The sequence below is a fragment of the Heliangelus exortis genome, chromosome 6, assembly GCF_036169615.1.
Source record: "Heliangelus exortis chromosome 6, bHelExo1.hap1, whole genome shotgun sequence".
Lineage (NCBI taxonomy): Eukaryota > Metazoa > Chordata > Aves > Apodiformes > Trochilidae > Heliangelus > Heliangelus exortis.
Window position 1 is genome coordinate 74,733 of NC_092427.1, and position 25,671 is coordinate 100,403.

Consider the following 25,671-nt stretch of genomic DNA (forward strand, 5'->3'; position numbering starts at 1 on the left):
GATTTTTCGCCACCGGATAGCGCACGGAGACCCGCTAAAAAAAGTAAACAGGAAAATAAAATTAAAACGCGCGGCCGCATCCTTTTTTTTTTTCTTCTCTAGACATCAGACTCAGTGGCACTGCGCTGCAGGTGGCCACCCGCTCATCTATCAGGCGCAGGAACGGCTCACAGCGCACAGAGAGCACCGGCGGGGCGGGGGCAACGGGCTGGGGCAAAGGGACAAAGTTCGAGGAGCTCGGGGCAAAGACACAAACGCTGCCGAGGTGGAACCACGGGCAGGGAAGCTGCAGCAGGGCTGGAGGACTGACATGCTATAGAGCAAGCGGTCGGCTGACTGACGGGGGCATTTCCGTCTTCCCCCGTCGCACTTATCACTGCGCATGCGCTCCCAACCCAGGCGCAGCGGTGAGTGTCGAGTTGTCCGGTCTGTGGGGAGCACAGGATCTCCGAGCTTCTCTGGGTGCTGTCAGCATCACAGCTTTTAATTTGGCCCAGGACGAGATGATGCAGCACTCACCGTTGCAGCTTATCCCCCTCAGCGCGCTGCTCTGCAGTCCTGGAGCTTCCCTCCCTAGGGATATCTGCGCTCGGCTCTGCTCATCAAGTACAGCGAAAATAGCGAGAACCGGGAACCACGCCCAGCCCGGGAGAGAACGTGATGCAGGCACAGGACAGCAGCACCCGCAGACAAGACAAACACACGCTTGCACGGAAACTTCTATGAACACACAAATGCTCGGTGCTGACACAATCCCTCTCGTGTGGACCCACCAGAGCTTGCACAGATGGGTATCTCACAGCACAGGTACGTGGACTACAACTCCTGCCTGCTGCCAGCCTCGGCCATACGACAGCGGGAGTGTCTGGAGTGCCCAGGGCAGGCAGCTGAGACCGGCAGCATTCTCCTCTCTCGTCCACTCAAACCTTCCGCTACTCACTGGTTCCACCCCAGCATTCACCTGTCACTCCTTCATTCACACTGGAGCTTACCAAGGCAGAAAGGACAACCCAGTGAAAATTCACTTGCTCCGAATTTGTACACAAAATGCAGCTACAGGAAAAAAATAAAAAAGTCAGCCATTGATTAGGCTATCAGAGCTCACACTTATAACTAAATGTACTGAGTGCACATGAAATACTGTCTGCTTCTCCGTATGATGTTTTATTAGGATATACCAACTAACTCTGCAAGGATTAAACACAACTTATTATAAATCTGAATCAACTTTCTTCAGAAATTAGTTGTAATCATTTTCACATAGGCCTTAACCTTCACTTTTTAAATTAATGTTGCACAGCTGTATTTCAACTAATTGCTGCAATGACACACTTACGTGTGTTGGTACCAAATATCCAATGTCTAAGGTTACCAGCATGAGCATAGAAATGTGCTATTTCCTTAGCATTCTTTTTTTGCTGTTTTGTTTGTTTGTTTTTTTCTTTTTTTTTTTTTTTTTTTTTTTTTAGTCTTGCAGACAACAGGCTGCCCCATGTAACACTAGTGAACTCTCAATCATGCCAGTGTGTTTCAGTTGTTAAGGCATGCCCTCTCTTCCACAAGTTAGTTTTACATCCTGTAACAATAAACTGAAGTATTTCAACATACTGCACTCATTGCAGATGCATTATTACTGTTGTAATTTAAAAAGCTAACAAATATTTATAGCAAATACAATTTCATTACATTTATCACAATTTATTGTACCACCATTCATATAAAGCACTTAAATCCAAAATGGTCAGAAATACTCTTAAATATCTGCATAAGAATTTACAAAGATTAGTCAAGATATGCCACAGACTACAGCTCTTTAAGTTTTCAAGTGTTAAGTTCTGGTAGATATCCATGTCTAAATAAAATGGACAATACCAGTGGAGATGCATACCTCTATTGTCTTTATTTATAAAGAAGTGACAACACTAGAAAACACATTGATAACCAGTGCTTTGAACAGTGAAGGAGTGATCTAAAAAAGTCTGATTAAACGGAACACCCTTAGATCTTTATCAAGTTGTGTATCTGCCAGGAATGCTGAAAGGCAAGTTTATACCTGCAATATTCCACATAATAATATCAAATATAATCTCCAATTTCCAAATTGGTACATAAAAAAGCCACCACTAACTCTAGATATTAGAAGACCACTGCAAGTTCTTATTGCTTTTTGAGTAAAATAATCTTCAAATAAATGAAAACCCAAATAACCTCTACGGTATCTTGTTCAACCCCCTGTTCATTTACTAACACTGGAAGCAATCAGTTGTTGTATGATGTGGCAACTGAGGCATTTAAAAACCCCCCAAAAAAACCTATTTAAGTACATGGACATCCCCACCCTCCCTTCCCACCCTCACCCTGAAACCCACTTTAACCATTTAGTGCCAGTAGAAGAGCAAAACTCAAAAGACAAAATCAGAAATCTGACTACAGTAAGAAGGAAATATAAAGGGAAATACAGCTTCCTTGAATGTTCAAAATCTGGCATCTTCCAAAACAAAACACATCATCCTCATCATTTTAAAAAGGAAAGTTGCTTTATGCATATCAAATCCTCACACATGCTGGGTAGTTCTCAATTTCACTGAGTTCCACTGTGCAGCAGCTGATTTTGAATTCAACAATGCTTCAAAAGTTACAGTAATATTCAATGCGCTTTTACTGAGGGGAAAAAAGGGAAAAAAAAGCATGTTGATGACATCCTTGCCAGATCAGCATTTCTGCAGCAATTCCACTTGCTTCTTGCAGCATGAAAGTTCTTCAGCAGCATCAGTCTTCAGAATCATCCTCAGAAGCTGCTGGAACAACACAGTATAAATCATAAACCTTGACAAGGGACTGTAAAATTAAAGCACTTCACAATGAGTAGTGGAAATTAAGCTAATTTTATACTGAAGAGCAGACTCTAATACCCGCCCAAACCTCATGTAATTACATAGCTTAATTCTGAAATGCATCTTGTGTCTGAAAAATAAATTCTTTTCAAATTGAAACTCCAGTGTCCTCCTGCTGTTCTTCCTCAAAATAAAAGGAAGAAAAATTAATTATGCCAGAGATTCAACTTTCATGTAGTTTTTACAGTGGATAGTTCCAACAGTAGTCAGAGGAGAATATATTCAACCCATGACAGCAGCACCCAACAAAAGGGAAATTACTCAAAAAGTTAACCATTTGGATACTAAAGTATCTGGAAAAGTTCTGCAGTCTAAACAGACAGAAAGACCAAAGAAAAAACAGTGCATTTTGCTGAATGCAATTAAGTCAGGCCTAATTGATATCAGCTCCTCTATCAACCCCCACTCTTTCAGAATATACAAAATTAATATAAACCACACATATGTATAGCATTTTGTGTTGCAAGGTAAATTCAAAGACAAACTTGCACTCATCAACTATGATTTAAGAGTCAATACACACACCTGCAATACGTTTGTAAAGCATTATCTTGACTAAGAAATTTTTTCCGTGCCCTCAAGCAAACTCTGCAGTCCAAGAAGTCATTACACTCGAGTAACTTGTTCCACCTCTGAACACAGAGAGGTCTGTTTCCCCACTTCTGCAGTTCTTAGAAATGCAACTACAGTAGCATCAATAATAAACTTAGAATTCAGCATCCCTCATCTGCATGTTAGATAAAGAATGAATTAAATGCACATCAAATTACTGTGTACAATAGCACTCATGAAGATTCTTTTTTGTTTTAAACAGGATGCATGGAACTTCAGAAGAAAACCTGACTCCGGTCCACCACCGCATGCTCTAAATGCAGAAATAATCATTGCTCCTTACTAGAACTTACACACACAGACACACACCATTCCTTATTGTGCTACAAACGCATGCATTCTATACAGTGAAAATTCTTATACAAACTTTGAATGTTAGCAGAGATTCACAGGCACGCTAGGGAAAAAAGGTAGATCCATTACCCTTTTATGGCCTATTCATTATATCCAGAAACAATACTTAGATTCAGCATACATTTACCAGAAGTTAGCATATAGTTTTTAATTTAAGCACACTAAAGAAGCCATTAGGTAAGAAGTAGGCTAGTTCTTAGCCAAAAGTGACAGCTGTTAAATTTCATTCTTGAAGTTCACAAGGAGTCTTGAAGTCTACACAAGGAGTGTAGACAACCATTCAATCAAAATACAGAAGAGAAAATGGCAAGAAAAGTACAGTCATTTAAGAGCAATGAAATTCAACTTCAAGCGTTTCTTTTCTACCAGGCCTCTCATCTAAAATGCTACCACCTCAAGGTCAGCACCAATTCCATACATACTACCAGAACTGCAATAACCAAGCTGTAATTAATGAGGAATCTTATTATCACTTGTAGAAAATATTTCCATGGTCCAAACAACTCTACGCCTGTTGGGAAATTCATCATGGACGATTAAAAACAGTTCTCTCTCAGAATAATTCTACTGATAATGGAAAAAGCACTGCTGGATAAAGTCAAGTTTTCAGCAATTAGGTTTGGTATTATGAATCTTGGCAAGGAGGATTGTACTCATTTAACTTTTGAGTTGACCTAATGGGAGGGGAGGGGAAGAGGGGAAGCACCTACTTTCAATATCTTCCATATGTGCCTGAAGAGTTCTTGCAAGGTTAATAAACTAGAAACAAGGCAGAAAGAAAGTAGTTTAAAAGTTGCAAAGTTATCTGCAGAAATTTGCAACAAGTTAGCAAAGTTTTCTTCACTTTTTATATCCCAAAGCTTCATCCCAGAAGTTGTTTATCCTAACCCATTTCCCCAACTTAAAAAAAATCAATTTAATTTTAATTTAAATCCCCACACATTAGACTTCAAATGGTTATTTAAGCTTTCACCCTATGGCAAATGTTTCTAATAGCAGTTAGTAGAATCATTTTCATGTTCTACAGTCTGTAAAACATCAATTTTGAAAGTAGCACACATAATCAAGTGCCAGTTTTCATTAAACTGTTCCTACATAATAATAAAAACATCTGTAAGGACTGCATTAGCTGGATACACTTCACTATTAATGTGGCAAAGCAGAGCCCTCTGACTGAGGTTAATGAAAAATGCATAAATACACTTAAAGAGTTTAACTGTAAATAAAAAGTTGAAGAGCAGGATTACAGTTGGACAACGGTGGTTAGGTTAGAAGTATAGGCTATCAAAACCCAAAGCAACAATCCCCAAGAATACAAATTCCTTAGGCAACTTTCAAAGTCTCAGCCAATTGGTTTTTTCCTGTCAGTCAGCATCTACACCACTGTTCCAGTGATAGTCCAGATGCTGAGACACAGCAAATAAAAAGAAATAAGAATATAATGCTACAGTTTCCGTAGCTCAGCTGTATACTCAGTATCCAACATGCACTGGCGCTCTGGCTGGTTTAAAATGCAGCATCACACACTGCACTTCAATGCTGCCTCTGAAGAAAAGTCTGTAAAAATGTCTTATTTCTGCAATGCCTGTAAATATTTTTTATGTATCTCCAATTTTAGCAGCAAAAACTGGACATTTTGTTTGTGGATCATAGACTACAAGCTTGACATTCTGTGTACAGAGCAGAGAATCACTGCTCTAACATAGTAAGAGAATAGACCACAGTCATGCCTCTACCCCAAAGGCCTAGTACTGGCTAGTAAATATTCCAGTAAGCACTGAACAAGCTTGATATTCTCAATTCTTTATGTGTAATTAAACCCCCCCACATCTTTTCAGAAGTTCAGTTTTCATAGAGCACCGATTCATCCTCTAGTGTCAAATCAACCATACAGCATTTCTGAATTAATCACTGTGCAGGAGTAACTCTGTGTGATGATCTCTTATTGGTGTAACGTGTGCTTACTGCATTTCTAAGCCACACTACTTAAATTACAAGGATCCAGTCAAATACAACTAACAAGAGCTTTGACTAATGCCAGAAAACCATACTAGTAGTAGCTAGTCAGTTTCAGGATGCAGTATGTATCAGGGTGAGAAACAGCAGACAAACACTGCAAGGTCTAGACCTCTGCAATGTAGACTAGGCAGGCATCATGAGAAAAATTCATCAAGTGAAACAGTCCAACATTCCTAACTGCATGTTTTGTAAAAAAGGATGCTCACCTTCCCGTTTTGCATAAATTCACAAGAACTCACATGCAAAACAATGAATTACCAACAATTTTGACAAAAATTATTTTGCAACACAGTAACTGCAATAAAGCAACACCCTGTTTCACACTAAATGGGGTGTTACTGCATTGCCAAACCCATGCTATTTTAGACCTAAATTTGTTATATAAGCATGCTTCTTGCCTATGTAGCACCTAGGTTGCTGAAGTTAACAGTCTAGTTGCAAATAGTCTGTACAAGCAATTTGTGCCAAAAAACAACTGTATACTCACTCTGACACGTGTGCTGGCCTCACTTGCAGTTCCCAACATATCAGAAAAGCGCTGCTCACATAAGTGTAACAACACTACAAGGTAGAGACCAGAGCTGATAAATTCATAGTCTGCCTTATAAGAGATCAAGAGAAACATTCAGAAGGTCAGTGATATGTCTGCATATACAACTCAAGAAGTAGAACAAGAATTAAATTTTACTAAAAACATTCTATGTAACACTAAACAATTTTAAGTACTGAAAAACTATTCATACTTCCAGATCTTCCCACCCACCCCAGATCTAACATGTTATCCTTGAAGACAAATAGAAAAAGTTCTACAAAAAATAAAATAAATAAATAAAAAAAAAAATCAGTGAGCATGATTAGTTCACAGGAAGGAATCTGAAAAACCAAGTGTCTTACACCGTTCCGGGAAATAAAAATAAAAAACTTTGCCAGTTTCTTTTCAGTGGTCTCAATGCTTTACAGATAATAAAACAAAGGGAAATACTTTAACAACTTCTTACAATGTTTTAAGTATTTTGAGGAATTATCTTCCTTTTTTAAGATAAAGTTTCCAAATGCTACTCCTGAACTTAGAGTCAATTTAAGAAAAAGTTTCAAAGCTCTTACTTGCACCAAAGTACAGAAACAGTAACCAGCAATCAGTAGTGCTAAAATACAAGATGATGGTACTCTCAAGACTTTTCAGGGTCTAGCACAACTGACAGGAACTAAAGCACTAGAATAAAAGCTTACTCTAAATAATAAGAAAATAAAAGGTTGACGTTTGGCCCCAAAGCTGGTGTCACTGTGCATGTTCTTTCAGCTTCTGAGGTAGGCAAATTCTATGAGTCTTTCTATAATCACAGGATACAACCCAGAGAATAAGGAAAATCCTATGAATCAAGTTCATTAAAATAACACCAGCTTTTTGTTACACAATCCAGTAGTTTTAAGATAATGTATTTTATACAACACGAGTAATGCTAATGGGCCTTCAATTATTTTTATATTAGGAAAGGACTTGGAGGAGCAGAAGAGGAAGCTGTTAGAGAGGTTAATTTTCTAGCCAAAAATTAAAAGAAGTTTTTAATGGTATGTTTAAAATAACTGCTCAACTATGTTAAAAACAGCCACAAGCAAAGACAAAGCATGACTTAATGAGAAATTGAATCTAATCATACTAAGCACCTGCAGCACCTATGTGGCAAGACACTGGACCACAAAGTTGGATAACAGATCTGCAACCGAGGATGAGATGTATTACACTTACTGAAAGCTCAGCAATAGGAAGCAAAGCAGAAAGAGAATTTGTCTGGATACTGAGGAGAAAAATCTGTTCCATGCTGACATCACTTTATGTGCACAACAGTCCTTCTGAAAAGATGCATTTTCCTTCTCTAAAGGAGAACACCCTCCTAGCACTAAACCAACACTTACCAAATTAGCCAAAAATACTAACTTGTTCATTTGCATGTGCCCTATACAGTTCATGAATGTCAAAGTCTTCCAGATTCAGATTCAACTTCTCCTTGCACAGTTCACAAGTTGTTACTGCTTCCAAAGAAGAACCTGGTGGAGAGGGGCAGGGGGAAAGTCAGTGTCAGGCTGCAACAACATGTACCTAGGATGTAACTATACAAGCATTAAGAACTGTAATTCTTAACTTTATTTTTGCAGAGCCAGGGTAGAAGAAACAAAAGCTCCTAATACTAATGTAGTGACTATCTGCTACTGTCAGAATTTAAACGCTTCAGAATATTTCTTCTCTATCCATCTACAGGTATTTTGCCTCACAGTCATTCTGAACACCATATACCTCTTATGCAAAGTCTGGCATAAAATAATTGCATGTTTAAATTTTACAGTGTACACTGTATACACAAAGCATACACAAAAGTATACACAAAACTAACTATAGAATCAGATAATCGTATAATAAATACACTGGAATAGCTTAAAGTTATCGTAATAGTAATATTTTGTCTTAAACATTTAAAAGAAGCTGCTCCATAAGAACAAAGCAATTTCATGGTGGACTTATGTCTTGTATAGTTTAATACTTCAATTTATTTTTCCCACAGGCTGAGGCTTCTAGTACATCCCTATTCTGATGTGGATCATCTGATACTGAGTAAGCGAAGTAAACAGATGCTAGAATCTTCCTTTGGTAAAGAGTATTCCAATAACACCATGTCTTCTACCAAGCCACCTTTGAGGCTTAAAAAATTCTACAGATAACTTATAAACTGGTTATCCCAGTCACAAAAAACATTTGTCACAAAAACATTTGTACAGTGTGCAATTTCTGAAGTGTTTCAACTGCCCTGAACAGGACCTAGTATCTTATGGTTTTACATATTTGTAAGTATAGTTACAAAAGAAAAACATTTTTTATTTCCTACCACTCAAGAGTCTTAAAAACTAGAACCAGATACACGAGGAAGGGTGGGGAACAAACTCACCTCAAGTGGCAGAGTAGCTCTCAAGCTACACTTCTGCAATGTTGTATTTTGTCTAGTATCTGAGTAAACAATTCCAAAAATCTAATTCTCTGAATGACAAGTACACTTCTTAGAGCTACTCACATGAAAAGCTGCAGAGATACACGAACAGCCTAGAAGTGCAACACTGTCTTTTGTCCCCAGACGCTTGTTTTTCAAATAAATAACTTAATATCAGAAGAGTAATCCTTCTGATCAGCCTACCAATGTAACTCAAAGTCTCCCTCAATCTCAAATCTGCTTTACCTGAATTAATCTTGGACTGCAACCATTTTTTCATGCACTCCTGGTGAACATACTGCAGACTTCCAGTGCATTTGCACGGCTCTATTAAAAGGTTGTCTGAACTTGCAGAGGACATCTGACAGATTCTGCATAAGTCACCCTCTTCATCTTCGGAATCTTCTAAAAGCAGGCTGAATAAGAAGGAATATCAGCAAAAGCTGTGACACACTTCATGTAAGAGTTTTTATAAAGACAATTCCATTCATCAAATTGTCCTCAGTCCTATGAGGATTAAAACATATTTCTCTGAAGATAAAAGTGAGAATACAGATGACGGAGAACTGACTTGCCACCTTCTCTGAAGGAAAGCCTCCTTTTAACATCACGGCTACAGAAAACCCCCAGGCCCCCACGTGTTATGTCTGGCACATTATCTCAAAAGAAAATACTAAATTACCTCTCTTTAATTTTCTGCAGTCTTTCTGGATCTCTTGAAGGTGGTATTCTAGACTTGCCACTTTCTTGTCCATCAGATTGACTCCAGCCAGAGGGAATAATATCTACAGTTATCATAAGATTGTCAGACATACTGCTTCCTAATGTTGGAGGCACTGCAAAGCGAAAGAGAGAACCAGGCAGAATTCCAGAACTTCTCCTACTGTGGGCTGAATCTGATGGGGAGGCAGTAGCTGTAGGAATACCAGATACTGCAGATGTTGGTGGTCTGCTAACAGAAGCCCGACAAGGGCTATCTGATGCTTCAAGAGATGTCTCCTCACCTGACTCTCTTCTTCTGAAGACATGTTGTGATCTAGCAGTTGTATCAGAGGTAGAGATCCTTGCAGATTCATCTCTTCCTTCTCTTCTTCTTCTGGAAAATAGTGGTGTGCATCTGTTCCTCAAAGATGATGATAACCAGGATCCTGTGCTCCTACTTTCAGAGTCTGGTCTGTAATTTTCTCCATCTGATTCAGAGTTATGATTGTGTGAAACTCCTGATAAACCCCATCTTCTTCTAAGAAAACTAAATCCCTGAGAAGCTTCAGATGTCTGAAGTCCTGGAACTGCTGGAGTTGCAGCTCCATTACCGCTCGACAGAGAAGCTTGAACTCTTGGGACCACTATTGACTCTTCAGAGCCTAATGTTCTTGTATGCAATGAGTCTTGGCTAGATCTTCGAGAGAAAAACGTAGAAGACATACTAGAGGCTAAGCGAGACAGCAGCTGTCTAGTTGTACGCCTCCCCTCACTGTCAGCTGCAGGCTCATTCAGTGACCTTTGAGAAGAAAAAACTCTTTCAGAACTACTAGAGGAAGGAGTTTCATCCCTAATAAGAGAACATGCTGGCTGCACACTCCTCTGGGGAGATTCCAATTCATTTCTCCTTTGTCTTGAAGGATAGCTGCATCTCGAAGAGCTCATGTTAGAGTCTCTGCTGAAAAAAGTTGGCTGATGGTCAGAAGGCAACTGGCGGTTCACAGATGCATTCAGCCTCAAAGTGCTTAGTGAGTTCTCTTTTGGTCTTGCTCCCTCTGCATACGAAGAGGCAGGCCTGTCTTGAAGATCTGTTGCAGAAAAGCAGAGGAAAATACTATGACAAAATATGCTCTAATTAGTACATTTCAGATGGATAAATCTCATGTGTACATGCAGAAGTTCAGGATTTTGTCACCCTTACTGAAAATCATTTCAAATTTGGTACAGACATAGACTGGCAGAGAAATAGATTCTGGAGCAATATTAATCTAAATTTTGCTAACAGAACTATGAAGTTACACTGAAACCTAGACTGGTTTCAGTCTAGTTTATCCTTTTGGAACCTAACACACCAAAATCTTCAGATTATCAAGGTATCACTTGCTTCCTTAAATGCAAATATGAAATTTTGGACCATGTGTGAAAAGTCACATAAGAACAGCACCTCAAGAAAAAAAAGCAAACTACATACAGTACTGTTCATAATTTAAAGGTCCATTCTGCCAGTAGGCAGAGAAAGACAGGTTAATCCAGATTTCAGCTATGTAGCAGACATCACAGCACCAAAACCAAATGCATGGATAAAGCTATATAATGGCTTAAGGTAGGACCTCAGAAGTAAAGACAATTTAAAGAAACACTAGTAACATCACCTGTTCTCCCAATTACTTTTATTACCTATAGTCAATTAGATCATTACATGTTTGTGTCCTCCCCTGCTTTTTAAGTGCATGTTTGATCACCCAATGCTTCCCAGTGGTCTGCAGAACCCCAGAAGCAATTCTGCCCTTCTCCTCTGCTATGGTAAGACCCCACCTGGTGCACAGCATCCAGCTCTGGAGTCCTCAGTACAAGACAGACAGGGACCTGTTAAGAGTAGGTCCAGAGAAAGGACACGAAAATCATACAAGGGCTGGAACACCTCTTGTATGAGGAAAGGCTGCTTAGAAAGGAGTAGATCCACAAACACCTCACAGTGGCCTTTCAAAAGTTAGAGGGCTTATAAAAAAGATGGGGACAGGGACAGACTTTAACAGAGCGTGTAGCAACAGGGCAAATTTTAAACTAAAAGAGTGGAGATTCAGACACAGTATGAGGAAGAAATTTTTCACAATGAGGGCAGTGAAGCACTAGAACAAGTTGCCTGGAGAAATGGTAGATGCCTCATCCCTGAACATTCCAGTCAGGTTGTACTGGGCTCTGAGCAACCTGATCTAGTTGCACATTTCCCTGCTCACTGCAGAGGGTTGGACGAGATGACCTTTAAAGGCCCTTTCCAACCCAAAACATTCTTTGACTCTCAGAAGCATATTTTCTGTATATACTGTGTAAGTACCTCAACACACTGAGAAGAATTCTACTGCAGCTGAACTGCAGTTAATATTACAAGCACCCGAGGAGGATAATATCAGTTAGTCTCCTTCCTCAAATGACTAGATTTGAGGGTGGCGGAAAAAAGGAAGCAGCTGAAGCCCTCTCCCCTCATAAGGGAAACTTTTTCAATATTTTAACAACTTAACACATATTAAAGAGATCAAGGTAGGAGACAGAAGCTTTCTCTAGGTATTCTGGAATTGAAACCTTTCATATTTGTAGTTTTGGTGGGGTCTTGTTGTTTGGTCTTGGTTTTGAGGGCTTGGTGGGGTTTTTGGTGGTTTTTTTTCTTGATGGATCCTGCATTACAGTCACTATTTATTATGGAAACTGAGCTTTACCCAGTGTAACTAAACAAACATCTTCACAGCTGCCAAGCAGCTGCCATATGGTTTTAATCACACAGCGGGGAACACAGTTAGGAGTTAATTTTTTAGCACTCAACAGTGGCACTACTGAGAGAAATCATGTTAAGAACTAGGATTGAGAAGAAAACAGGCTCACTGACTGTTCACAGTAAGTGGCAAACACTGACACCATTTTATGACTGTATCTACAAGCTAGACCATGCATACATCCTTTGATAGTTTAGCCAACACATGGGAAATGGCCAGCCAACTTCATTTAAAAGAATACCGTAAAATTAATAGATCTTTTGGCTTTGTGCTTTGAAGAAAATATTAAAAGAACATGTGGAGAAACCAACAGGCACACAACCTATGAGTTTACAAGCTTTCAGTTGTACAATACATACGTGCTGAAGATGAAAAGTCACTATTTCTGTAGCTGTGATCCACCAGGTTATTAACAGACAGATCTGTTCTTCTTTCTAACTCTCTTCGCTCTCTCATCAGCTCAGTTCCAAGGGAGCCAAGCATCACTGATGAAGATCTAGGAATCCTACTGTACCTCCAAGAAGAGTCTATGAAGAAAAATGTAAATAATTCCCCTGGTATTGTAGTAGTTTTAAAAGCCATTAAAGCTGGTACTTATGCATGCATTTTAGTTATACCATATCAAGGTTGAGTCTAACAATACTAATAAGCCAATCAAATGGCCAGCTGCCAACATAAAGCCAAAGATAAGCAGCACTCTGCTGATCCTGGCACTTATTTAATCTTGCAGGGAGTTAAGTTCTGAAAGCTAACCCAGAAAAGAAGTAATATTACTTTCCTGAAGAATCAGACTCAGTAACACTCATACAAGACAGGAGGAGGAAGAGAAATACCATCTTGCTTTCTAATGGTAGCTAATTATTAAAAAGGCTTCACAATGTGGCTAAACAGCACTTTGAGACTTAGTAAACACTGCCATTCTAATGATGCTTCTTAAAGGCTCCTATAATTAATTTACCAGAAACACAGCTGAAACTTAAATGCAGCTTAAACATATCTTTAAGATCAATGACTAATACTTCTCTTGCTCATACTGCACAGTAAAACACTTCAGTTTAAAAAGGGATCTTGTTTTTTGCTAACAGCTCCAACAACTAAATAGGGAACTGTACATACTTTGTCTGTGAACAAAACTCTTGTTCCAAAAAGTGTTCTTCAGTGGCTCTGAAAAATCCACCTTGATTTTGTCATACTGCTAACTTATAAATTCATATTTAAGCATTCATTGGTCAGCAGTGTGATGAGCAACCAACCTAGAAATTGAAAGACAGATATTTCTACAACATAATGAGAAATGTTAATGGTGGTAATTTTATTAACACAGTAAGAAAGCATGAGGAATACTGGGGTTTTGAGCAAGAATTTAACACCTTTTATTTGGATGGTGTATGATAAGGATACAGAAAAAGAACACTGATCCATATTCCTAAGGGTAATCTGAACAGAGCTGTCTGTTTCAAAATATTGTAGAAATAAGTTCTATATAGGGCTTTGATCATTATTTCCTGACCTTTAGACTTAGCATATTGCTTACCTTATATCTATCCAAGTATCACATATTTATTTGTGCTTTAATGAAAATCTCTTTTTGTCCTGAAAGTGATCCTAGTACAGAATGCTTATTCTTCCCTGGCCTGTTAGGAACAAATTCTTTGCTGTCAGTGTGGTGAGTCCCTGGTCCAGGCTGCCCAGAGGAGCTGTGGCAGTGTCTCAGGCCAGGCTGGATGGGGCTTGGAGCAACCTGGGCTGGTGAGAGGTGTCCCTGCCCAAGGCAGATGGGTTGGAAGTAAGTGACATTTAAGGTCCCCTCTGACCCAAACCATTCTACTGTTCTGTGATTTTATAAAGTGAGTTTAGGCCCTGCTATAAAAACCTATTTCTTCCCTCACCCCTAACAACAATACTCTAACCAGCCATGACAGTATGCTTCTTGAAACACAGAGCTAAAGTAGATTTTCTTTCTGCTGTTCCTGGTACGCGTAGGTTTGTGCACAATTTGACTCATGAAGTAACAGCAGCTCCACTCATTCCTTCCTTGAAATATTAACCAATTAAGACATACTAGAGCCATGAAGTTCAGCTTTACTGCTAACAGAATAGGTACAGGTAATAATTTTGAAATTACAAGAGTACAACTGGATTTTCAAGAAGCCATGTTATCAGCATTCTCTGTACACTAGGCACTGCTATGAGTATGAACATACTCTTCCGGTAGGCACAGGTTTTAATATTTAATAATAATAAAAGCATAGCATTTCAAAGCAAGTCTTTAAAAACTTGATCTTACTACTCAGACGATGTTCAGGCAACTCAGCTCTAGTAAGCAACATCTCACCTGAAAAGGGAGTCAAGCTGTTACTTCTCACAGAGGAGGCAGAGGTACAGGACAGCTTAGGTCTCTTGGAGTCACTGTCTCGCTGCTGGCTATGCAGTCTTGAATATGCTCCCTGAATTCTCTCAGACTCACCATAACACCCAGATGTAAAATGAGAAGACGACGACGTAGACTGAAAAAACATTTTTAAAATTGCAGACACATTATTTCAGACATGCTTACACTGAACAGAAGTGTACATAATGTAAGAGTCATCAAAATTGTGAGGAAGAACTTTAAGATGCAAAGCCTTTTTATTTAAAAGTAAAGCAGGATTTATGCTTGTGTTCTTGATCATTCCCAGTTTTACAAGACAGTTCTACCAACAAAAGCCAGTTTCTATAACAATCAGCATTTTTCCCTTTATTGACAGATGAGGCTTACAAGGGAAAAAGACATTTCTGACTTATAATATGCTATAAGCATGTAAAAAATCTCCTAGGAAATGGAATTTTGCTGTCCAGAAATGGCACACAATGATCAGCTTCCTTATTTTATTTAAACTCAGTTTGGAGTAAAGAAGGGCTACAAAACAATTTTTGCAGTGTACAGAACTGAAATAAAAGTTTTCAGAAACTAGTATTAAAAAAATAGAAAAAAATGGGACAGCCTATAAAGCTGTTAGCCTGGTTACCTGCAGCCAAGGCATCCAATTTCCACTTTAAAAGTTTTGTATTTATTATTTTGACAAAAAAAACTTGACCTCAATCAAAAAGTTCAGTTCAGCCATTGCCCTCCCATGAAGTATCTACAACAAAGATCCTTACAGATAACCAAATCAGAGTAGATGTTACAGTTCTGTTTGGGGTTTTTTTGTTGTTGTGGTTTTTTTACTAAGCTTATGCCACTTCTTTTTTAGTCTTTAAAAATAAAAATATATCTGACTGTTTCTCTTATCCCATCATAAAAGACAAACGGGGAAACACAAACTAACACCACAAACTGAGTACAAAGCAAGGTTAACCTCCCTCATAAATCACCTGGTTTTATTTGTTATTTGGTAAATGGTCTCTTGCAGTAGAACTTAAGAGAAAAATTAACCTTGATGTAGAAAAAAAAAAAAGTACCACTAGACTTAACTAGATCTGTTACACTTACAACCACAGACCCTATCTGCATTTCAACTCCACCTAGACACCTACCATGACTTCCTCTGAAGGCCAGCACTGCCACTCTAGTTCCTCCCTCCCCTCCACTTACCTCCAAGTGTCTTCACCTTTAAGTTACAGTAAGAAAACAAACACCTGTTTAAGGTGCAGCACTCTCAAGTACCAAAACATCTTTCAGCTTGCCATGAAGCAGAATTTTCACATGTGCACTATCTTCCTGCCAAGCAACTTCAGATTTATGCTTTTCCCATCTTAATATTTCTACTGCAACAGAAGTGGCTTTTTTCGTCACTCTATCCTGCACAAGCACACTACATTAGGCATTATTAAGGCACATTCTGAAGCCCAGTTAAGGCAAGGTGTTTAGGCCTGAGCCTTGGATCTCAGTCAGGTGACAGTTCATTTTTTTTTCAGAGTATACTGTAAGCAGTACATAAGCAATCACAGTCAGACTATGAACCACTTCTACTCAACTACGTTTTCTAAAGTAGGCCTCCAAACCCATGAACTTTGTGTTAACTCACCAATCTGGTACCATGCAAAAAACAGACCCCCTGGAAATACCTGATGGAACAAGCTGAGTATAAACTAAAGTAATTTTGCCACCTCTATGACTACAACACAGATGAGACCCTAATCACCCTCTCCCTTTTAAATGGATACTAGCAAATCACTATTTTCACGCTCTGAATAATTTCTTACCATTGGTATCCTCTTGCCTCTGCCTTCCCTTCACATCCTGAGTTAATAAAAGCTACTTATCTAGAAACTTGACAGTGAACCCTTGGTAGCAGCTTTTCAGACTAAAGTAAAAACCATTTGCTGGGGGAGAAAACTGTGTGTTGAGGTTTTTTTTTTTTGTGGTTTTGTTTACGTTTTTTTTTTTTTTGGCTTTAAGTATTACACATTAACGATTCTCACCAATCTGTTTCTGCTTCCCAAAAATCTTCCAGAATGTGGATGATCAAGTGTCCCTGAGTAGCGAGTTGGAGAGGACGCTGAAAGCTTCCAAGGAGTTTCATGAGTGTCTCGTTCTCCAATTCCCCAGTCTCTACTGGAACTATTCAACACACTGGATTCCTGAAGAACAACATGCTTATCATATGCATCCTGTAACTCAAAATTAACTCAGTATCTGATCTGAACATTGAAAACAAGGAGAAGTACAGGTACTAACAAAGCTCACAACCTTTCATGAGAAACCTCAAGGCATATCCAAGAAGAAATGAAACAGGCTTAAGGGAGAACCACTGGCAAAAAGGAATTTCAATTACTTTCTAGCCAGTTGTCATCTCCTTTATCTGTCCTTTCATTTGACTGTAGGCAATAAAAAGCTGAAGTGTAAGGGTTTTAAGGCATTACTCCAACTTAGATACTCCAGCAACAGGGCAGAATTAAGGACTTCACTTTCAAGTGTTAAGTTTAAAAAGAACAACCCACACACAGAAAAAGAATCTCTGTGACAGCCAAAGTGCCACAATAAAAGTGGGGGGTTTGGCCACTAAAGCAAGCCATCTGTCTTGTCATGGTCATCGGTTTTAACATAAGAAAGAGTGGGTGCATAGAGAGAGGGGGAAAGAAGACAAAGAATGTTTTAAGCCCACTATCGGATAATTATTTTTACATAAGGAGCGTGATCTGTCCTAGTAAAATTGAGGGACAACAAATGTAAACTGCCATTAAGTTATTATTATTACTAAAAATACACCACACTACTGCAAATTACAAAATACATTCTCCAAGTCTTAAACACTTTCATTTTACCACTGCTTACTTCAGTCTTTTCTAAAGATCCATTATTATGCTATTTGTAGGGAAGGTTTGCACATTAATCATTACCAATTCCAACTGCATTCCATGCAAGCAGCAGAAATAATTTCCATTTTTCACTACAGAATTGAACCTTTTGTGTCCCTTAAGTTTCTTATAAATCACTGGTCTTCAAGGCCACCATAAAATAGTAAGCAGAACTGGGTATAAAATCACTTTGTCCTAATAAATAAGATGAACAGTTCTAGCAGTGGATTTTAGACACAGAACAAAAATAGCCAATCCAGTCTGATAGATAAAATAAACTAAGACTGTTTGGCAAAACAGTCCTAGGAATAAACATTGTTTGCTGCTTTACCTCAGAACAAAGTGCTCAGATCATTTGAAGTCTTATGTCTGCAAGGCAATGACTATCCCTGTTTAATGTCTTCTCTTCCAAGCTAGTCAGAAACTCTAATCTTTATCATGACTACAGAGGCAAGTTTCCAATAGTGATATTGGAAATTCTTTTTAACATACAATTCTGTCTAATTTTAACAACACCCCTAGTTTCAGTGAATTTAGTGAATAGGTGAAAATTAAGAAAAGACACTGCAATTTAATTTGCTCTAATCACTGATATTAGTAAAATCAATAGAAAGAACAGACCCCCAGCCATTTTATTACAGTGTTTGTAAGTGACTATTTTTCCATCCCCTTTATACAAACTACTAATGTAACTACAGTACTTTGTCACTATTTCTTAAAAGTGGTATTAGAATTTAAAAAGCTGAAGAAATGTTCATGCTCAAATGCAAAATTAAACGTGAAAATAATGCATCAGTAAGTTTTCCCACATTTTAGAATCTCAGTAGGTTTCTATATTATTTCACAGCTGGCTCCTATCCCCCACAAAAGCAATTGGCTTAGTATAAAATGTGAAATAGTAAATGCCTTTACCCCAGTCCTATTGGGCACAAGGCCTAGATGTATAAACATACTGGCAAAACAGCACGGTGTAGGCCTAATGGTCCTCTTGGTACCTTCAAAAAATGCAAAGAAATTAGGTACTGCAGTACAGTCTACTGTCTCCTCTCAGAACTGCAGCAGATTCCTGTACTTTTTGCACCATCCACATGTGAAGTGTAATGCCCTTTACACACCAAATTTCAAATGAAATCTACATTTTACCTCAACAGAAAATCCCATTCACCCCCGCTGGACCGCAGTGACTAACAACAGAACCTATCCAGAGTATCAGGAAGCCCTTCACTCATTGAAAAGCAGGTTTAAAAGATGAAGATACAAACAAAAGCAGGTAAAGATGGAAAACTTGGAAATACCAGTTCAACTGAAGAACACTGTCACTGGCCTGGTTAAAAAATCCTTACATTATAGACTCTTTGGTTTTTTGGTTTTTTTTCCACAAATGCAATGCCCTAGTAGGGACTTTTCCTTTTATTTCCTTTTTTTGTGTATGTGTTTCTTGCTGAAAAACACACTACATGCATTAATAATTTACAGAAAGAGACAAAAAGCATTACCTCGTATCCAGATTCTAATGTCCGTGAAGATTCTCTTGCTCCATATGCACTGGTTAAACTGTTTCCAGTCAATGTTCTAGATCCTAGTGCAGAGCTGGAGGCCTGAACAGATATTCTTCGAGGAATCCTTGATGGTTTTGATTCCATTCTTTGTATCCTGTGCAAGGACATAATGATTTTTTTTTTTCTCTTAGAAGCAGGGACCAATGTGCAAAACACGCACAAGCCATTCTGAATATCATAAATACGACTCACATATAAAACTTTTTACAGAGGGCTGTTATCTGCCCCTGCATCAGCAAGATGGGGAAATGATTTCTTCCCTAGTTTTTGTAACCTTTTCTTTACATTTCCTCCTATTCCATGTTAGAAAACTAGAAACACAGCCCCTTCTGCTCAGCTTATTACAATATATTCTTGCTATTATACTACAAGTGCGACTCCCTTAAGAACTCTGCAGCACTAGTATTAAGACAAAACAAACCAGGAATCAGGGAAAGGCCTCTCAGATTTCCAAAATACACATATGATTTTTTTATTAAAAAACTGTATCTCAACACTTGCAGAAAACACACTCTTGACTTATTCTTCCAAGTCAAAACTACGAAACTCCACTCTCCTGTGGAAAAAAAAAAAATACATGTAAAGTCTGCCTGCCTTGAAGAAATACTTAAAATTATTGAAAGACAACTCTTGAAAATTTAGGTATACATGCTGTCTCACAGATAAGTTAACCTTTGAGTCACTTTTGCTGTTTTGGTATTTCTATGTATTTCAAAATAAATGCTGCTGCCTTTTCCACAAATGTGGTGATCTTGTAGTCATTCCTGTCCTTGACTTAATGGTGCTCAAAAACTCCAGATAGCTAGCTAACTGGTTCGTAATATTCCCAGATCCTACTCCTCAGGATGGCACAGACAGACTCAGACCACAACAGACAGCTCTTAAATTAAAAATTTAAGAGAACTGCAGTATCATCAGTGGTATGGTACAGGAAGAGTAGCATTTTAACTACCAACTCCAAAGTCGATGACAATGCCCCTGGTACAGGGTGATTTGCAGAAGTGATACAATCTGTTTTATTTAACCACTTTTAATCCTGGCCTTTCTGAGAACAGGAATAAGGACTTTTTTTGGGACTTTTTTTTTTTCCTGCACATCAGCCATGCTCATCAGTAACAGGCTGAAAAGCTGCTGAATCAGTCCTGATGTACCTCACGTCTGGCTGCAGTTCCAAAAATTCAGTTCACATCCTCAGGACTTTCAGTCTTAGCCAGAAGTCATGCTGCATTATGTCTTCTGCCTAGTAAAAGATAGTTTATACAGAACTCCATGGACCCAATAGTTGAACAGCACAGACTAATTTTGTTAATGGAAGGGTTTTTTTAACCACTGTCCTGGTGCATGTTCAGTTACTAGATTTACAACACAGGTCACAACACAAAGTAGCCCAAGTGCTTAATCCTGCAAGTAGGACCTTTTTTTTTTTCTTTAATTTGGGAAAAAACATCATAACATAAAGCATAAAGTGAATGTTTACATATGTGTACCAAAGTGCTACTGGGTTATACTACAGAGAATCACACTACCTTCTAGACCATGCTTGAGACATTAGCAACCCATTTGCTTTTGCCAGAGACATCACCAGCTTAACAAGACCAGTTCAGGAACCTGAAACTCTCACTTACCTAGCTTTGGATTGGGAATCTAAAATCATTAATTTATTCAAGTTCCAAGATCACATTTAAACCTCTCAGTAAATACTGAGCAATTGTACCCAATTTTCAAAGCTGTAACTACAGCAATATTGATATCAATACTCTAAGAGGTGTTCCAAAGTCCAGAACACTGTCAGTCATGGAAGTTTACAAGGAATTCAGTAAATTCAAATCTAATAATCTAAGACACACTACTTCAGTGGATCACTTGTGGGGGGAAAAAAAATTCTATTTCTTAATTTTTGTGACATTAGAGAAGACACTGCAGTAATGGTTAGTGCCTTAGAGTGATCTGCCATGAAGTGCACTGCAAGCTTGTCCGAAGCTGAACTGAGAGTGAAAAAGTTGCAATTTCAAGTTGCAAATCATGTTACCTAATAAAAACTAGGGTGTATGTTGGACAGGCTAACTTGATGAGATCTGACACCCAAAGCACTGTTTATCTACGGTTTACACTAGTACAATAGGTAAGGGACAAGCATGCAGAAGATGTCAGTGCCTGACAAAGCGCACCAGAATTACTGCTTTTGTTAAGGATCATTCTGACTCTATGTCACTTTGCTTCCAGGTGTGGAACCAAATGAACTAAATAATTCAATTAAAAGTCAGACAAAGGCATTCGTAGGTTCTAGAAGAAGGAATCGGAGCTCCTTCCGTAGCAGTTAATGTCCAAAATGACTAGAGGGAGGAGAGAGAAGTGAAAGAAGTTAGAAGAACTTCAAGACCAAAACAGAGATCATCTAATACTAATAAAATTGTTTATGCATAATCCACAGAAAAAAATAAGAGGATTCAGACAGGAAATTATATGGTGGAAGACTGGACACCAGAGCCAATGATCTCTAGAATCTGAAATGAAGTCTAGGATTAGCAAATTCCTTCTACAAACAGAGATAAAAGGGCACAAGAGTAATTTTACCCTGCAGCAGTAACCCCAAGAGGACAATGTGATCAGCTTCATGTTATAAATTAGCACACGTTGTGATTTCAACCTGAATATGTCAGGTTGATACTATGTACATCATATTTTTTTTTTCCCCTCTAAGAAAAGAATCATAGAATCATAGAATCCTAGGGGTTGGAAGGGACCTCGAAAGATCATCTAGTCCAACCCCCCCTGCCAGAGCAGGGCCCCCTAGAGTACATCGCCTAGGAACGTGTCCAGGAGGGTTTTGAATGTCTCCAGTGAAGGAGACTCCACAACCCCCCTGGGCAGCCTGTTCCAGGGCTCCGTCACCCTTACAGTAAAAAAATTTTTTCTGATATTCAACTTGAACCTCCTATGCTCCAATTTACACCCATTACCCCTTGTCCTATCACTGGTCACCACTGAGAAAAGCCTAACTCCATCTCCCTGACACTCACCCCTTACATATTTGAAAACATTGATGAGGTCACCCCTCAGTCTCCTTTTCTCCAAACTAAAGAGACCCAGCTCCCTCAGCCTTTCCTCATAAGGGAGATGTTCCACTCCCTTAATCATCTCAGTAGCTCTACGCTGGACTCTTTCAAGCACTTCTCTGTCCTTCTTGAACTGAGGGGCCCAGAACTGGACACAATACTCCAGGTGCGGCCTCACCAATGCAGAATAGAGGGGGAGGAGAACCTCTCTCGACCTACTAACCACACCCTTTCTAATGCACATTGGCCTTCTTGGCCACAAGGGCACATTGCTGGCTCATGGTCAGCAAAGAAATCTTGCAGAAACTGTGGATAAAAAAGATCTCAGAACTTGATAAAGGCAGCATATTAGAACATGCAAAATTAATGTCAGTTCATGCATACACATTATGATTAATTTCTTTAATACAACCATACTCCTGGCCTAAGCCAGCAAATATGGAAGATGCGCTATAAAGATGAACCAGAATTGTGTCAGAATAGGCACTTGACAAAAGGTATCCTTCCTTGTTTGATGCAGAAGTGGAAAGGTACTGAAAAAAGGCCTTGCAGTCTAGGCAAAGTTCTGCTGGAGGAGACTGGATTTTATCTTTCCTTTTCAACAAAGATGAAGTGACATGAATGACATGTCACATGAATCACAGATTAATACACGTGTGTATATCTGCCAAATGAAGTCAATGGAGCCATGACTTGAATATATTCAACAGAACCAGATACTAGGCATCTCAAAACTAGTTATCAGCACTACTAAGAAGTCTTCTGCGGTTGTTTTGCTTTGGTGTTTTGGTTGGTTGGTTGGTTTTGTCCAGACCACTTTGAAAACCATTTTAAATACTGTACCTCAGAAGCCAAAGAAGCAATCCTCTTCATAGTTGGCTTGAATACATACAGTACACATGTAAGACTTACACTGGTTGTAGTAACACAAGGAGGTGGTCAAGGTAAACCTGCTAAGCTACAGCAGAACACAAGACAATGTGAGACAACAGTATCTGTCTACAAGGGGAATAATGTATTTGCATAGGATATTTCATAATGAGAATGCTTCTCTTTCATGCAGAGTATCAGCATCTTGAGGATTTTTTTGAACGACCACAAAGACACTCAAATTAAAACCTCAAACATTTTGTTTATCGACACAGGGATTCAACAAATCCCAAGTGGTAATTAACACAGTGGAATGAATTCTCTAACAACTAAACAGTCAATTTACATAGAAGGTATCGAAGCTGAAAAATATTTAAATGATTTATCTGATAAACACATTAAAAAAACAAAACACACTAAATTGTCCTGCAGTCTGGACTGATTTAAAAACCTGTTGTTGCCACAATGGAAAAGAATGACTTACTCAAATACCACACCAGCTGTGTCCTTCAATGAGCAACTTCAACATGCTAATCTGGCAAAACACACTTCTTGCGTCTCCATCATTTTGACATGACTCATGCTGGTACCCAAAAACAAAGAAATGAGAAAGGGAACAGAAGAGTGAGAAGCACTCTTCTCATCAAAGCAACATATGTCATGCCACGTTATGCAACTTAGCAATCAGAACCTCACGGACAAATCCTCGAATAAGGGATACATGTTGCCTCTCAAGACTTAGTAAGAAAGAAAGTTCTAAAATCAAATTTCAAATTTGAAGCTGTACCTGGGAAACAATATGACCAACTTGTAAAAGAACGTGGAGCTGAACAGTCTATTTTCGGTACATGGTTTAAATGTCCTGCTGTCATCCCTCCAACTACATTATAAAAGATCAGCTAGACCTAATTGAAGTCTAGCAGAGGTAACAAGAGATAAAGGATCCAAGAGGTCTTTGAAGGAAAGCAGCACAACCTCAAATGCTAAAAATAACACGAGTAGCCAAGTATTTCAAATAATAATTTCTCACTCCTCCTCTCTTTTGCTTTGACTCCCTTTACTGAAAAACAAGTTGCAAATTGAGGAAGTAATGTCTATCAATAAGAAAAGTCTTTAAAAGCTTCTACTAAGAGCTTAAGGCATTCTTGCACCCTCAGCAAGACAAAAACACAAGCTTCACTCCTAGCTCCTACATCCAAGTTTTCTACCCTGAAACCCTGTGGTTACACTTCCACCTTGAGCTTTTATGTCTACAGTTTTTTGTATGGTTTGATATACAACTTTTCAGAATACTTTCTCCTGAGCAACTTGCCATCACGTGTCTTCCTCAGTATATCATCACTGTCATGTTTCTTTATGATAAACACAATGCACAGTCTGCCCATTTCTTTGTACAGGCTCCCTTCTCAAACTCAATCAATACAGACTAAAGGAAAACTCAGCAGCCCCTCAGCAGTACCACGTGCAAAAAAAAATATTTACAAATCCCAACCGTCCGTCTACACTGCAGCTGCGGGTGCCATGACGCTGGGCCGTTCACCCAGACTGGAGCCAGGTGAAGCGGGCAACAGTCCCTCCTCTTCTCCAGGCTTGAGGGGAGAGGCCCAGACAGCATGGCCCAGGCTCAGGCACCGGCCGGGAGCTCCCGGACCGCCGGCGCTGTGCCGCCCGTTCAACTCCGACCCGCAGGGGAGAGGCTGCTCAGAGCGAGGAGAGGAAAGGAGCAGAGAGGGTGTCATGCAGCTCCGCTGACAGAGAAGGCGCGAAGGCGTACGGCCGTCTAAGGAGACAGGCACCAGTCCCGAGACAAAATGGTTCCCCCCAGCCCTGGCGCGGAAACGCCGGCCCCGGCCCCGGCCCCGGCCCCGACCCCGCGCACAGGCGCAAGCGGGACCATACAGGGACACCTTCCCCTCCCTCGATAGCGTAAGCAGTCTGTACTCACTCTCGCGGCACAACCCTCACGACGAAGACATTCAGGAGCGCAGGATCCGCCAGAGGGGCCAAACCAGCCCGCGAGAGCCGCCTCTCCCCACCACACAATGGCGACGGCGCGGAGGCTGCGCGACTTCCCCTCACCGCCCGCCCCCAGATCTCGCGAGAGCAGAGCGGCAGCAGCGGGGCAGGGCGGGGCGCGGCGCTGGGGGGAGGGCGGTCTCGGCTCATCGCCTGATCCCGCCGGGCCTGGCCGGGGGTCACCTTCAGGGGGTGAGTGTGTCGGCAGCGAGTGGTTCTACCAGGAGACCCAAGATGGCTTTTAGCACCGCTCACCTCAACTGTTAGAGATTAAAATTATGGCGCTCCGCAAAAGGAGGGCGGCCTGGAAAATCTTCATGTTAAAGACAATATTTTCTTTTTGTGTAGAAATATCCCAAAAGCCACAGTTTGAATCGGCTTTCAAGTTCAACGTTCAGCCTTAACACTGCAAGCAGAGGTTTTGGGTTTCCTGTGCCACATCATAAGAGTCATAGAACCATAGAATGGTTTGGGTTGGAAGGCACCTCACAGACCATCCAGTTCCAAACCCCTGCAGGGACAGGGACACCTCCCACAGCCCAGGTTGCTCAAGGCCGCATCCA

The 25,671-nt window shown here is 39.7% G+C and overlaps 1 protein-coding gene across 14 annotated transcripts; it reads right to left on the reverse strand.

Annotated features, from left to right (window-relative positions):
• Positions 1-1,881: 1,881 nt before the first annotated feature.
• On the reverse strand, positions 1,882-25,186 carry MARCHF7 (membrane associated ring-CH-type finger 7). 14 transcript variants are annotated; one of them, XM_071746260.1, is made up of 12 exons: positions 25,038-25,186; positions 19,104-19,260; positions 16,732-16,890; positions 14,663-14,834; positions 12,687-12,854; positions 9,862-10,647; positions 9,540-9,771; positions 9,104-9,273; positions 7,816-7,925; positions 6,367-6,480; positions 4,571-4,619; positions 1,882-2,798 (listed from the first exon to the last, which is right to left on the reverse strand). In XM_071746260.1, exons 2-12 carry the CDS (start codon positions 19,248-19,250, stop codon positions 2,770-2,772), a joined length of 2,136 nt encoding a protein of 711 aa, XP_071602361.1. In that variant the 5' UTR covers positions 19,251-19,260; positions 25,038-25,186; the 3' UTR covers positions 1,882-2,769. The 14 variants fall into 14 exon arrangements, 9 of the variants coding, with proteins under 9 accessions (XP_071602361.1, XP_071602362.1, XP_071602360.1 ...); XM_071746261.1 differs by lacking the exon at positions 4,571-4,619 and having other exon boundaries at positions 9,540-9,693; XM_071746259.1 differs by lacking the exon at positions 4,571-4,619.
• Positions 25,187-25,671: the final 485 nt, after the last annotated feature.

Coding starts and splice junctions, on each gene's coding strand:
- MARCHF7 (XM_071746255.1), bottom strand. CDS start 19,250: ATGGAATCAAAACCATCAAGGATTCCTCGAAGAATATCTGTTCAGGCC. Junction 16,891..19,103: donor CATTAGAATCTGGATACGAG/GTAATGCTTTTT, acceptor GTTGTTCTTCAG/GAATCCAGTGTGTTGAATAG. Junction 14,835..16,731: donor TGGGAAGCAGAAACAGATTG/GTGAGAATCGTT, acceptor ATGTTTTTTCAG/TCTACGTCGTCGTCTTCTCA.